The sequence below is a fragment of the Pagrus major genome, chromosome 5, assembly GCF_040436345.1.
Source record: "Pagrus major chromosome 5, Pma_NU_1.0".
NCBI lineage: Eukaryota > Metazoa > Chordata > Actinopteri > Spariformes > Sparidae > Pagrus > Pagrus major.
The window spans coordinates 35,816,459-35,831,272 of record NC_133219.1 but is presented as its reverse complement, the minus strand read 5'-3'; the positions used below and the strand labels follow the sequence as shown (position 1 = coordinate 35,831,272).

Below are 14,814 nucleotides of genomic sequence, written 5' to 3'. Positions count from 1 at the left end.
CTTTCAAAGTTTAGATTTTAGCCGAAGACAATGGCAGAGAGGGTGAGAGAACAAGTCAAATGTGTATTCAAATTATAATATTTGATTTTAATATGTGGGATTCCATAATGCATTCCATCAGCGCCAATAAAAATATAGAAACTGGATCATTTGCACCATTGAAATGTCCTAATGACTGAGGAGGATGAATTCATTCTGCAATTAGAGAATACACTCTGTGTTCAGTAATTGATGTATTAAGTTTGCATTAACTATTCCAAGTGAATTAAAATCAATAAAGGCAGTCAAACTAATGGATGCTGTACGTAATCCAAGCCTACAATTCTGGCACGAAGTACAGCGACCACAACTTCTGTCGTGTCCAAAATGATAACAAAGAGGCTTTTTGAACTAACTTTACAAACTTTTGGTCTCATGGAGATGATTAATGCAAAATGTGTCCTAGATTGCATGAAAATAAATGTAACATTTTAAAAAAGTGACGTGTTTATCAGCATCCATTCACATTTTGACTGTTATAAGGGTCAGTTGTGTGTCCGGAATTCAAGCTGTTTAAAGGTCAGCGGTGACGGCAGTGGTGGAGCTGGCTTTAAGGTTGTGGGTGCTGTCCGTAAGCCTGGGGTGCTTCTCTCTTTGAAATGCCTTTGAACAAGAGGTCAGCTCTTTCAAAAGCAGATTATACTCTTGTCATCATGACCACAACAACACACACGTTATTTGTTTGAATCTAAATTTAATATCGAACACTTTGTTATCATAAAGTTTAGTTTGCCTTAGAAATAAAGTTGTCTTTACTTGGGTTGACTGTTTCTGAGATTGCAGGGTCATACATCATCACATGGTGTATTAGAAATATTAAAACTCAAGATAAAATTGCATGTGTGCTTTGGGATTTACAGCATCACATTTAATACGTTGCAGAGTTAAGTGATGATGGTGAAAAGCTGACATCACATCCTCGTAGCACGGCTAAATGCACACCGTTTCTGATTAAAACCCACCCAGTCTCTAACAGACACCGGGTGATTCAATGCACTGTGTCTGATGTGTGTGTTCCTGTTGTGTGTGTATGTAAGTGCACAGCCTGTTTTCTGACGCAGGTGGGGGCAGCAGACCAGTGACGCAGAGCCACGCGCTCACCTTTAAAATCTGTCAGTGGCACATCTGTCACAGATCTTTCTTCGGTGCTGGACGCATCAAGACCTCAGCAGGTGAGAAGGAAATATTTGTCATTCATCTTTTGAAAGAAAACTTTAAAATGTGTGTTCTCTTTAATACATTGCTGAATTATATTTTCTATTCTTGTTGCAAAAAGGAAAAAAAGCTTTGGATTTGTGTGCAAAGACTTTACACTTGCATCATATTAAATCATCTGGAGATGACTATGTGGGTCTTCGGGAAGATCAGAGAGAGCATGGAGAGCATTCCTCTTGAGCTGAGTCGTTACGTGGGAAAGAGTGAGGAGGATGTCAGTGTCTCTCACAATCTGCACAACAACATCCTCACCCCAGACAAAATCCCAGAGTTCTGCCTGCCCCCTCGGCTTTGCAGGAGAAGCCCTCTGCTGGAAACTGAGACGGCAGAACCTAACCCGCACAGCCAAACCCAGATAGCCAATAGCCGCCTTATTTCAAACACTACACATGTAAAGGCGAAGGATGTAAAGGATGTGAAGGATTTGAGGATGAAGACTGGCGATGCATCAATGGCTCTGAAGGCTACACAAAAACCTCTGCCATTCTCTGCAGAAGGATATGGCCTGACAGGGATATATGAGAGCCCCAACACACGTAGGAAAGAGTCTTTGTTCCACTCCAAGTGCCCTGTTTACATGTTTGATAGAAACAATCGTACTGCTGCCCCCAGGCTGGCAAAGGAGACAAACCCACCCAAGAAAACTTTATCTGGGTTTCTCCCTCTGTTTTTATCCAGGAGCCTGTCAGAGACAGGAAGTACAGAAACTGAAACAGCTTCTTCCAGTGACTCCTCTACCCTCAGTTCCCCAGATGGTGCTAAATCCTCCCCCTACATCCCATCAGGCAATCGCCGTCTGAAAGGAGCAACATCTTGTCCCTCATTAATTGACAGCAGGGAGAGCAGAGGCATGTGGAAGAGGGGGGGTTTAAGTTTAACAACCTCTCCCAGTTGCCCCCCCAGCTTAGAAGCAAGCTCACTCACCTTAGCCCCAACTGTCCTCTTCCAACTAGACGTTCTGCAGTGCCAGGAGAGACAGCGTGAGCACATCCTCCCTTTGCAGGGCCGTGGTAAGGTGCACCTCTTAGCTGAGCACACCACCTTCTCCACCAACACGTTCTCACCCATTTTCACAGTCAAAGTCCGTGTGGTGTCTGTGGAAGGCCTTTTGGATGACACTGAGCGACGATCCCTGAACTGTGCAGTGAGTCTGTGTCTGACCCCCGGGAAGCTACAGCAACAGCAGAGCACCACCGTCAGGAACAGCCACAGCCCCGTGTTCAATGAAGATTTCTTCTTCACAGAGCTCAGTAGAGAGGATCTGCTGGAGCTGCAGCTCAGGATAAAAGTGGTGGATAAACCTGCAGCTGGAACATTGAGGAGAGGGACAATCATTGGCGCGATCACCAAACCACTGCTTCAGTTACTCCCTCTTACAAAAACAGTAGAAGAGTAACTCATTTTGTGTAATCTGGAAGGAAAGACAGCACATGAGATGTGATAAGTATTACAATATGTACAAGAAAAGAGTTGAGGAGTGGGACATAATAAAAAGTATAGTTTGTGTAGGCTAAATGTGCATTTGGTAGCCGCTATGGGATTTTCCCGGATGGTAAGATTACTAAGCAATAAGCAACAGTATTACAATTTGATGTAAAAAGTATGCAATTGTAGGGTAACACTTTAAAATAACCATCACCAATAGATGGTAAATTCATAGTAAATTAAACTTAAGTTAATAGTTTTTTCACTGTTAACACAATGAAATGCTTTACAAACCATCTATTAAGCACTTGTTTGTTGTAATTGATGTTTATATTCTTTGTAAATGGTTTATAAATACTGGGTAGTTCATCGATAAGCATTAGTTGGATGGCAATTATAAATCTGCAAGTCAAATTAAAGATATGTAGTTAATATTTTGTTATACAATGAATAGGCAGAGGAGCATGTGTATTTTTACTATATTTTTCTGTCTGTTTTTAAAGCTGCTCAATATTTTTTTTATTTTTAAAGACCATAAAAAGTTAACTTAATCTGGGGAATCTTTTCTTTCTGTAATTCTGTTTTGGTATGATGAAGTCATGCTGTGTCAGTTCTCTGTAATGCTTTTACAATAATGATTTTTATACTGTCATAAAGGTTTGTCAAAAGCAACTGAATTCATGACAAAGGCTGTCTATGGGGTTTTAATGTTCAATACTGCCTGACTTTGACAAAGGGATTGCATCTGCAACTTTTTCATTGAGTTAGTCCAGATACTATTACACACAATCAATCCAACTTTATTGGCTTGCTTGCTAAAATGTTCTACAAAATATTGAAATATGTTTGATCTCAATCTAAATTTTTAAATCACTGGTTCTCTCCTGCTTGGCACACCTAAAAAATGATGTTTCAACTAATATATAGCAGCTATGCTCCTTTCTCATCTGGCCCAGACCTCTACTGTTATTTGGCCCCTGCTTTTTTTATCCCATGTTTCCTGTACTTCCTATTTTTCTTGTCTCCCCTTAGAAAAGCTCATTTATAGTAGGCCCTTTTCTCCCTTAAATATCTGGAACTTAAGTCACTGAAGAGGCCAGAGGAGAGAGGTATGCCTTCTCATAAAAACATGAAAATAAGAGCACATTTTGTTCGATTCAACTGCTTTCATAGTTTGTAAATCGTGTCACTGTACTGTTTGGTTTCATTAACGAGCCACTACAATAAAGATTTTGTATTTGTGGAGTAAGTTTGGCCACAATGTTATCAGTTATGATCAAATATATGTCCATAAATCGGGGTATTTCAGAAATTACTTACCCCAAACTCCCTTGTTGCAGCATGGTTGCATGCAGGTACGTCATGACGTCACGCTCCGCCCACCGCACGACGTCCTAATCAGACGTTGAGGCAAGCGAGTCCTCAGGATGTAAACATGGTGACAGATAGATGAAAGAAACGCCAAAATGGTCTTCGAAAGCGTGGTGGTGGATGTCCTCAACCGATTTTTAGGGGACTACGTTGTCAACCTTGACAGCTCCCAGCTAAAGCTTGGAATATGGGGAGGTAACTGAACTTGTGTTTGTCATTTTAGTGGACTAGCTCGCTCGCTAAGCTAGCTAGCTAGTGCTAAGAGACGTTAGCCACCAGTCGTGTGTGACAGGCTGCCTCAGCTGTCAGTGTCAATTTATCCGTCCCAAAATCGATTTAAGCTGTCCAGTGTTAGCAGGATAGTGCAGCCAAGTGCAATTTTATGGATAGATCAATCAGCATTGTTAGCTTCTGCTGCAAGTGCCTGGTGTGTTGACCAACCTTACTTGCTATTGCAAGGAGTTTCAGTTCGGGGTCACACCCTTTCACACAACCAGGTTATGACTCGCCACTTGGTCTCATAATTAGACCTTTTTTTACAAGCTCGACCAGACAGTCTGACACTCACATGACTGCACACTATCCTGGAGAATAAGAGTATTAGAAGAGAGCTTTCAATGCCAATGCTAAGCATGTACCAACTTGTTACAACTATTGTTAAGTTAACTAACTAAATCTCAGAGTGAAACCAAACGTGTCATGACTGGCTTTAATAATATATGTGCCCCATATCCCAGTTTGTTAAATGAAGTCAACAGACAAAGGCCAAAGTCCTTCTCTTTTTATGAGTCTCATAACATAATGCTAATCTGTTTGGTTTATCAGAATGTACATAGTAACAACAAGGGTTTCTGTCTCCACAGGTGATGCCGTTCTAACAAATCTTGAAATAAAGGAAAATGCCTTGGTAAGTGGCAAATAAATGCGTAACGAAGCAACACTAGTCTGTCAGTGCATACGACTATTCATGATGGATTTGTGGTACAATGATTTGTTATTCTTTTGTCGCAGAGTCAACTTGACATTCCTTTTAAAGTGAGAGCCGGCCATATAGGTGAGATTGTAGTCACTGTTCCCATATGCCACCATTCCTTTATTTATATGTTTACCTTACAGAAGAATATATTCTCACTTTGTGTCTCTGTTCATAGGACGGCTGGAGCTAAAGATCCCTTGGAAGAACCTCTACACTCAGTCAGTGGAGGCAACACTGGATGGTGTTTATCTGCTCATAGTCCCCACAGCGAGTAAGATCATCATCCATGTCCAGCTAAATGCATAAAAAAATTATGACACTCAGGTACTCATAGAGATTATAGTGTATATTGTCAATTCACACCATTTGGTAGACATAACCAATGCTAGAAGGATATTAACCTGCTGCATGTCAACGTAAAAATATTTAGACTCCTCATTTCACGTGAACATTTTTTAAATTCAAAAACATTTTTGCATTCAGTGGATTTTTAATTTAGCATTAGCCAAAGCATTTTCGGTATCAGTAATATCAAATCTAGTCTAAAGAATAGCCCTTAAGATTAGCAGACACGAGACAGTGTAGCACAGTAGTCAGACAGAGAAGGTCTCTCACTTATTCATGACCCTAATGTACTTGTCCAGATAAACAGGAAGCTCAAGCTTAACTCTCTCTCTATTTCATTGTATTCAGAGATCTGCAGACAACTAATATCTTTTTTTTTACTGGCTCGACTCTTTCCAGGTATAAAGTATGATTCAGAAAAGGAGGAGAAGCAGCTACAGGAGGCTCGTCAGAGGGAACTACAGCGGATAGAAGAGACGAAGCTGAAGGCTGCCGAGCAAGGTCAGAGTTCAGCTGTGATTTTAAGGGGACTGTGTGTAACACTGTAAGTTCAGCAAATATTATTGTGTATATAACTGCAGAACATCAAGCATTTTTTTTAACCTTTTCAACAGGTTTCAGAGAGATTGTTAGCCAAGCTGTAGGAGAAAATGTGAATGGTAGCAAGAAGGTTAGTAGCAGAGGTTAAAAAGGAGCAAATAAAAGATGGTTGTGTGGAGTAGATGCAGCAAAGTAACAAGAACAGAGATTTGAAGCCATGTGGTTATGGTTTGTGTGGTTTTGAGTTCCTGTGTTGTTTTTGGAGAAGCCAGCAGTTTTAACACTTTATTATCTGTGGTTTAGCACTGCGGACATGTTCTGAGTGAGCCTCTCTCACATCACGTATCTTCTACTCTGAAATAACTGTATGAACACCAGTAACTGTCTTCATATTTTTTTATCAGAATACGTCATTCAACATAGAATTCGCAATACAAATATCTATGTTCCTTGATATTGGACTCATGAACATGTCTAAATGCCTTTTACTGTAAAGTATAAAGACTACATTCAAAGCATTCAAATATTGAGAGAACAAATTCAAATGAGTCTGTCTGATAGGACTTACAGTTGATATGTCAGCATCAACAATGCAGCAGCATGTTGGTGCAGTACTCACGCTGCGTTGTGAGACCAACAGAGTCCAACAGTCCGTTCAAGCTAAAAATTTGTTCAGTTACATCTTGAAATAAGCAAGGTTTAAATGTTTCTTGACAAATCTTGATTTTGCTACTTGACAATGGTGTAGTTAATCAGACATGAATATGTAATCAAGTCTATTCTTCTCATAAATGGCAATTTACAGTCATGATCAACCACAAGCTGTTGATGGAATGAGCAAGTGTTGCGTGTGTTACTGGGGAAGTGAGGAAGAGTGAAAAACAGTCAGAAAAACAGTCAGGGTGAAAAGACGTAGTAGTAGAAATTAAATGTCAATGTCAACTTATTGTGAGATGGTATTTTATGTTTAAAAGCAATGAAAGGACACTTTATAATAAAGTAATCTATGAATAACAGCAGTGATAAACTAGAGACAACTGTTAAAACAAATTAGAACATAATATGCTGTAAGTTAATGAAAGTAGGCGTATGTGGAAGGACAGCCAGTTGTTATCAGGGAGCAACAACAGGTCAAATCTTTGTTCCCTAAAGCAAAGCTTCAAGAAAGCTGCAGGACCAGATCTGGTCTCTCTGGTCTTTTCATATTTGTTGTGTTTGACAGAGAACCCTAATCTGGAAAAGCAGGACACGTTTGTGGAGAAGCTTGTCACTCAGGTCATCAAAAACGTGCAGGTCAAGATCTCTAACATCCACGTACGCTATGAAGATGATGTAAGTATTCAAGCTGAGTTACTTTGGTGATGTAACTCAAATTTGTGTTTGTAAAGTAGGCAGAAAGAGACCAACTTAGCTGTTTTTCTCTCATGTGTTTTCCACAGGTCACTAATCCACACTGTCCTTTGTCCTTTGGAGTGTCACTGAAAAATCTCAGCCTTCAGGTATCCGATGTAACATTCAGCAATCATTGAGTTCTTAATCAATAATTAATGCGACAAACTTCAATAAAATTGTAAAAGTGTAAAAATGTAAAGTAATCTCAGGGAGGCCCCCTTACTCACTGCTTGTTTGACCTTTCAGACATCTGATGAGAACTGGAATCCCAGTATTTTGGATGAGAATTCCAGGCTTTTCTTCAAGGTGAGAAATTAAATAATTCAGTCTGTTAGCAGCAGCTTTAGTTAAAGCCTTTACATTTATATTGTATAGGAAATATAAAATGTATACTTTGTGAAACTACTACTATTGCTTTTGAATAATTTGTCCCTTCAAGTTAATTGAAAGTTAAATTAACTTTTTGAAAACTTTTGGTTCTTTGAAACCAATTTTATTTCTTTGGGCCATGATCCAAACTTAAGAAATCATTGAACACTGTCAGCTGTGTTTCGTCTCAGCTGTCTCAGCTCTGCACTTCTCTAATTGCTTTCTGTTTTCCTTCTTCTCAGTTGGTTCAACTAGACAGCTTGTTTGCCTACTGGAATGTCAACTCAATACTTTTCTCCAATCACAGTGCAGATGAGGCTTTGGTGAGTCACCCTATAATTAGTGTTTTGCACCTTGTCTCCACTCTCCCCCAGCCTGGATTTAGCCATGCCTTTGACTTATGATTGTCTTATTCTGCTTTTTTTTAAGACACAACGTCATTACTGTGACAACACAGAACAGTTTCTTTTGATGAATGCTGTAAAAAGGCCTTCTGCAAATCATTCTGAGATCACTGCAGATTTTGTTAATCATTCATGTCGTCCACAAAGGCTCTTTGAAGAATAGGCCCATTAGGTAGAATGTATATAAATGTTGTCTTTTGGTTTAAGAAATGAAATCAGATTAAATCTAATTGAAGGTCTTCTCCCCGTGTCTGTAGCAATGTCTCCAGAGCAGCATGGATATCCACAGCTCTCTTACTATCAGCCATGACTTCAGTGAGTGTCTCACTGTCACATTTTATTCACAGTTTTATACTATTATTTCATATGCTCACTTTAAAACATTTTTCCAGACCACCTAATGAAAACCACATACTGTATCACTTGACTCACAGATATTTGAAAGTCTTTCCTTGCTAAAGAAAAGAATTTTCACAATTTTTAATAAAACAGGCCAATTTTGTCCCTGTAAACCATGTACTGACCCAAAGTTTATAAAAACATGATTATGTCAAGGTTGACAGTTTGCTTTAAATAATTTATTTCTCGTTGGTTGTCCGCAGTTTTTCGTCCTATCTCAGCGGACGCGAAGCTGCGGATGAATCCCAGGTCAGATATTGACTTCACCTTTCCAAAGGTGGACCTAATGGTCAATCTCAGTGAGGTGGCTATTGAACTCAACAGACCCCAGGTAGGTGTGTGTATAGTGTATAAGCATGTGTGTGTAGTCTTGTGAAAGTTTTTTGGCAGCAAGAGAGAGAAGAGTTAATTCAAGTGTTCAGTGATGATAAAATCTGTCAGTGCTCCATGCCGGTGAGTAATTCTGTGACTTCCTCTCTTTCCAGTACATTAGCATCTTGGAGCTGCTGGGCTCAGTGGATATGATGTCACGGAACCTGCCGTACAGGAAGTACAGACCTGTGGACCATGTTCACAGGAATGCCCGTATATGGTTAGAAAACACTTTGATTTTTAAATGCCATTCAATGACTTTATGCCGTATGACATTTTAGCACACTTGCACATGTTGGTCCGTTTTGCAGGTGGAGGTACGCGATCACAGGCATCTTGGAGGTGGATGTGAAGCCACGTCTCCACATGTGGTCATGGCAGCACATTCGCCACCACCGGCAGATGGTAAAACGCTACCGCGAACTCTATAAGACCAAAATCACCAGTAAGAAACCCAGCGAGGAGCTGCTCAAGGCACTAGAGGTAGGAAATGGCTGAACTGAAGATCTAGTTTCCCACTTTCATCTCTTAAAATCAGCATATTTGAACCACTAACGGCTTTATTTGTCATTAGGAGAGGTAGCATTTTGAGTATTTTTCTTTCATTGTCGTTTTAGATTAGTAGAAGGAATGTCCCCTCATCCGACTTAATTTCCAGTATTATGCTAAATCAATTTCAAATAGATAGAATTACTAAATTGCTTCTGTATAGCAATGCTATTTAGATAATTAATATCATTGTTGGCAAATGCTTCGACAAACTTTATCTGTCATGCTAATAAGTTTATTAATGAAATTGAAATGGGGTTTGTGCGTGCAGCAGCCAAAGTAGGTGGACACAGAAGGGAAGGAGTTGGCTGCGGGAGGTAGTTAGAATGCTAGTTATGGTAGTTCACTATTTATTTAATCTTTTTGAACAGCCATCACATGTCAGCCAACCTGTCCTAAATATAACTGTGATTTGGCTGGAAGTGTTTGGCTTTGCTCTGTACCTTTTTTGGTTTACTTTTGCCTCACCAAATATATAATATATCTGCTGGGAAATTCCTATTTGTCCAAGTAAAAAATCAGACCTTCTGTTTCTGCTTGATTTCATGCCGGCAAATACCCCTCCTGTACTTGACTACAGTCACAGTAACCATACGACATTGTTTATATGAAATGGAAATGTAATATGATATGCAAGTCATTAATTACAAAGGTATTACCTCCTCAGTATCCTGTCAGTGATGCATTTATTCTTTCCTCTAGCCATAAATACTTACATTACTGTACATAATTACACGTATCGAGTGTTCAGTCCTTTAAAAGGATTGATTAAAGTGCATTTGAGGTTGATGATGTGTTTCAGGGAAATACACCATTACAGCTAAAGGTCTTTTCCTCTGTCTCTATGCTCTGTGAGCTTTATATTTTCCTGAAGTGATTAATAATGGACATTTAGTAATTGAAGTATCTCTGCATGGAATAGCAAGAAGCTTCTGAAAGCTCTAATCAGGCTGTTTGTATCTATTCTCAGGAGCATGAGAAGACCTTGGATATTTTTAACATCACGTTGGCCCGACAGCAGGCTGAAGTAGAGGTAAGCTCTCTGTCTATATCTCTGTATTTTTGGCATCTTCATTTTGTATGATTACTTTGTGCTGGATCTGTAGCTTAAATTGTAATGTCAGTATTGTCGCTGACAAATTATGTGCTCAACAGTTGTGGTTTGGATTCTTATATCCCCATAATTCTTTTTTCCATGGTTGCAGAAAAACTGGTTAATATAAATAGATACAAATACACACAGAAATGATACACAGTATGCCTCCTTTTCGAGAATGCAATATGTGTCTCCTCCAACATACCACATATGACCACAGTGGTACAAGACTAAGCACAGAAAGTGCTAACACTTATCAGCAGTTGCATCTAGCGGTTGAGGTTTTGGCTGAAATATCACACAGTGTGCAATATTTCCTTTTCCTTCACAGCTGGTTAGACATTCTGACATAATCTTGGCTTTCCTGTACACCACTTAGACATAGACTGAAACACTATTTCTCATTCAATATCTTGGTAATACATTTTGGTGGTCTAAATAATATTTTGTTTTAAGTGCTAAACAAAGACAACTTGACTTTCTTGAGGTTTTTGAAGACACTTCGCCTAGGTTTATTCAGTTCTTTAGTTCTGATGAGAGGTGAAATGTCTTCAAGAACCATCAAGCAAGTCTGGTCACCTTTGTTTAGCACTTAGAGATACCATGACCTGGATGACTGAGAACCCTCACAGACATTATTTTGTTTTGGATAAATTTCAGGTGATGCTTAATACCAATCCTTAATTAATGGTCTCTACTCTGACACAAACTGAATAGAGAAAACTGTTCAAGTTTAGCGGTGATGCTTAGCTGGAAATATGAAGAAACATTTGGAAAATATTTGTATATACAATCAGTCTCTAAGTTAGGGTAAGACAGTGTATTTCTAATTAATTGTAAAAAGTAAGAACTTGAATGTCTTTTTTTTGTTTCTTGTACTTGCCCAGGCGAGTAAGGCAGGCCTGTGTATTTACCGTCCGGGGATGAAGATGGAGGAAGAGGAGTCTCAGGGTTGGCTCAGCTGGATGTGGAATTGGGGCGGGGAAGATGAGACAAAACCTAAAGAGGTCAAGAGCGGAGGTAGGATGTTGAAAAGAATAAAGGACTTAGAAAAACAGCAAGAAGTGTGCATTAAAGATAATATGCACAAGTGGCAAACAGGACCAAAGCAAAATTCTCCATGATATTTTTTATAAAGTAACAGTTTATGGTGTTAGTTAATGTTTTTCTTACTCATAATATTCTTTCTATTCCATTTGTTCCCTCTTGCCTTGTGTCTCTGCGTCAGGTTTTGATGAGCTATTAACCTCTGCTGAGAAAGCTAAACTCTACACTGCCATTGGATACAGCGAGGCCGCTGTCAATCCCAACCTGCCAAAGAATGTGAGTCACTTCCCTCCCTGACGCCCACCTGTCAACTTATAATACACTTTCGTTTGGCTCTCCATCCACTTAAACAATGTTACTAAAACAAAAATGCAAACTACTGGATCTGATACCTTTGTTGTTGCTTCTTTATAGTTTGAAGACATGAAGGTCAATTTCCACATGGAGAGGCTGACTGTGTCCTTCAAAGACAACAAAGACAAAAATGAGATCATCAGGCTGACTGTGGGAGAGCTCATGTCCACACTCACGCAGAGACCTGGAGCACAAGCCATCAAGTTTGTCATAACTTTTTTGTTTTTTGGGGGGGGTCCTCTGTGGCACACTGTATGTGTGAAAGCTTGTTCAGATAAAACATTGATGACAAGACGGAAACTGTTTTAGAACGGTGCAGGCAAAAGTTGCCGTTGTGTGAACTGCCCTGTGTAGGCTGGACAAAAGCTGCTGATTGCCAGTGGCTGGTTTTAGAACGCAATGCACACCACATGTTTCAACAGCTAAACAGTCCATACCAAAGTCAGCTGGTCAGATCAGTTACAAAATGTTAGCTAGTCAATATGGCAGAGTTTTGGATGGAGAAAGTTAAAGCCATGTATGTGACACAAATGGTAAAATCTAAATTTATGGTTAAACTAACAACTTAAACTTAACAACTGCACTTCTTCTGCACTACCCTTCACTGTGACTCTCCTCCGCTAGCTCATTTTCACTCGCTCTACCACACCTTTTATGTTTTCGCTGTTTCATCAATACTTGAAATGCAACTATAGCAAGTAACTCACTATCACTATGCTCATTCATATTTTCAGATGCTACAAATGATATCAGGCTACAAATAAAATTCTGAAAAACCGGCAGTGAGTACGAAATTGGAGAGCTGTTGTTATGGAGACGATATGCGGTTGGTGTTAAGTGGCAGGTTTTCAGAACGTTGCAGATATAAGCAGTCAATTGAAAACATATTCACACCAAACCCCTGCAGGGGAAATCTGTTTTCACATGTCTGCCTGCTGAGTCCACTACAAAGTACCAACCTTGTAGCTCATCTTTTATTTATTCAGCAGGGTGGAACATAGGGTCATGATTATTGCTCCCAGTACCTACAATATATCTCCTCCTTTCTTTTGCTCTTTTTATCAGACTCACAGCCCAGCTTAGTTTGTTTGAAGTCACAGGCCTGGCCAGTAACCGGCCTGCACCGACCCTCCTGTCATCAAGGAAGGCAGCCACAGGAGCAGGGACCCCGCTGCTTTGCATCCTGTTTGAGACCAATCCAATTGATGATTGTGCTAACCAGCGGCTTCATGTGGAATCACAGCCCTTGGAAATCATCTATGATGCTGTGAGTTGGTGTCTGTCAGCATGCATGTTTCAGTATGAAAGAAACAATAGAGGCTACATATCAAGTGTGTTCTGTGTTTGTCTGTCCATGTAGATAACAGTGAACAGCATGTCAGCGTTCTTCATGCCTCCTGACGACCTGCAGCTGGACGAGCTCACCAACGCGACCCTCATGAAACTGGAGCAGTTTAGAGACCGCACAGCCACTGGTCAGTTGCACAAAACATGTACTACGATGTACATCTACTACTGCTCTTGATTTCAAGACTGCTCTCAATTCTCTGATGGGCAGATGTTTACATCCCTCAGTCCTTGTTTTTATATGCTTTAAATGTGTTTACAAACAGCCTGCATGTCTCAGCCACTGGGTCCCTTGATTTGTGTTCTTCCTGTTTATTGTTTCCTGAGATTGTTTGCAGTTTGAAGCTCATGGTTTTTCTTACAATGGCTTGATTCACTGTTGCTAATTTAAGTAGCTTCAACGTTTAATATTGTTTATTCTTTATGTTGCATGTAGAGCTTCATGTGGAAACTGACTGGCTAAGATTTGTTTCATCAACATCATCATTTTAAATAAATAATTTTTTTTTGTCATGAAAGTCTATACTGTATTTGATCAAAAAGCAGATTTTTTTTATGGTTATGATTGATGAGCTTAATGCCATTTTGTTTTTCAGGTCTAATGTACGTGATCGAAACGCAGAAAGTTCTGGACCTGAAGGCAAATCTGATGGCCTCCTATGTCATCATTCCACAGACTGGCTTTTACAATGGCACTCAGAACATCTTACTCTTGGATCTTGGACATTTCCAGGTCAGAAAGTGCAACGCTTGACACTGGGATGAAAACTGGACCCACACAAAATCTTAAACTGGTCCTACTTTTAACCAGGAAGTGTAAATAAATAATTAATATGGTTCAGAGTTAACAAAGTATGAAACTTGTAACATGTGAAATCGATTATTCTCTTTCTTTTTCAGATGTCCAGTCAATGCAAGAAGCACCTTCCACAGATATCAGTGGCCTCCAGCAACATTGACGAAATCATATCTAGAGCATATGACAGCTTTGACATACAACTTAGCAGCCTGCAGTTCCTTTATAGCAAACCAGGTACAAATAGGAGAGCATGCACTTGTCATTTGTGGGCAAGGATGCTGAAATGTTTTAGATATTTTTGATCAGTTTTACAGTATAATACAAATTCTACTTGGAAAATTAGATTGAGAAAATCTCAGTGGTTATATCTCAGAGACCTGTTTGCTGTACTTTGAATTAGCGAAGATAATAATCCATAGACATCAGATATTGTCTCAAAGCTTTGAAAGTGTTTCAAGTTGAGGAAAGGATCACACATATTCATTGCTCCAACAAAAATATTTGTATATGTTTGTTTTGTGTGCGTGCAACAAAAAGAAATGTAACACCTTTGTTTGCGTGATAGATGGCGACTGGAAAATGGCACGTAAGCAGAAACAGTCACCTCTCCACATCCTAGAGCCAGTGGATCTAAAAGTGGTTTTCAGCAGGGCGATGGTTGTCAAAGACTCCTTAATGGCAAAGTACGTTTTATTTCCCTAAACATGCAGTTATTTTATTTTCCATGTTGAAAGGGTTAAAGATGCTGTTCAGACTTAAATTAAAGTTTGTATTT

The 14,814-nt window shown here is 39.5% G+C and overlaps 2 protein-coding genes across 2 annotated transcripts in view; both read left to right on the top strand.

Annotated features, from left to right (window-relative positions):
• The first annotated feature begins 1,384 nt into the window (after window positions 1-1,384).
• On the top strand, window positions 1,385-2,650 carry LOC140995704 (C2 calcium-dependent domain-containing protein 4C). Its single transcript, XM_073465781.1, has one exon. The coding sequence runs from the start codon at window positions 1,385-1,387 to the stop codon at window positions 2,648-2,650; it is 1,266 nt and encodes a 421-aa protein (XP_073321882.1).
• Window positions 2,651-4,106: 1,456 nt separating this feature from the next.
• The window catches only part of vps13a (vacuolar protein sorting 13 homolog A), a 36,749-nt gene continuing 26,041 nt past the window's right edge, over window positions 4,107-14,814 (top strand). The window contains exons 1-22 of the mRNA XM_073467135.1: window positions 4,107-4,245; window positions 4,914-4,957; window positions 5,062-5,104; window positions 5,202-5,297; window positions 5,771-5,872; window positions 7,134-7,243; window positions 7,351-7,410; window positions 7,550-7,609; window positions 7,915-7,995; window positions 8,334-8,391; window positions 8,679-8,806; window positions 8,961-9,067; window positions 9,159-9,330; window positions 10,367-10,429; window positions 11,380-11,512; window positions 11,721-11,815; window positions 11,954-12,096; window positions 12,959-13,160; window positions 13,254-13,368; window positions 13,837-13,973; window positions 14,141-14,273; window positions 14,605-14,722. Of these exons, the coding sequence (XP_073323236.1) occupies window positions 4,146-4,245; window positions 4,914-4,957; window positions 5,062-5,104; window positions 5,202-5,297; window positions 5,771-5,872; window positions 7,134-7,243; window positions 7,351-7,410; window positions 7,550-7,609; window positions 7,915-7,995; window positions 8,334-8,391; window positions 8,679-8,806; window positions 8,961-9,067; window positions 9,159-9,330; window positions 10,367-10,429; window positions 11,380-11,512; window positions 11,721-11,815; window positions 11,954-12,096; window positions 12,959-13,160; window positions 13,254-13,368; window positions 13,837-13,973; window positions 14,141-14,273; window positions 14,605-14,722 (2,300 nt within the window). The 5' untranslated portion in view covers window positions 4,107-4,145. The remainder of the gene's footprint in view (window positions 4,246-4,913; window positions 4,958-5,061; window positions 5,105-5,201; window positions 5,298-5,770; window positions 5,873-7,133; window positions 7,244-7,350; window positions 7,411-7,549; window positions 7,610-7,914; window positions 7,996-8,333; window positions 8,392-8,678; window positions 8,807-8,960; window positions 9,068-9,158; window positions 9,331-10,366; window positions 10,430-11,379; window positions 11,513-11,720; window positions 11,816-11,953; window positions 12,097-12,958; window positions 13,161-13,253; window positions 13,369-13,836; window positions 13,974-14,140; window positions 14,274-14,604; window positions 14,723-14,814) is intronic.

Excerpts from the sequence above, each read along its gene's own strand:
- LOC140995704 (XM_073465781.1), top strand. The coding sequence starts at position 1,385 with ATGTGGGTCTTCGGGAAGATCAGAGAGAGCATGGAGAGCATTCCTCTT.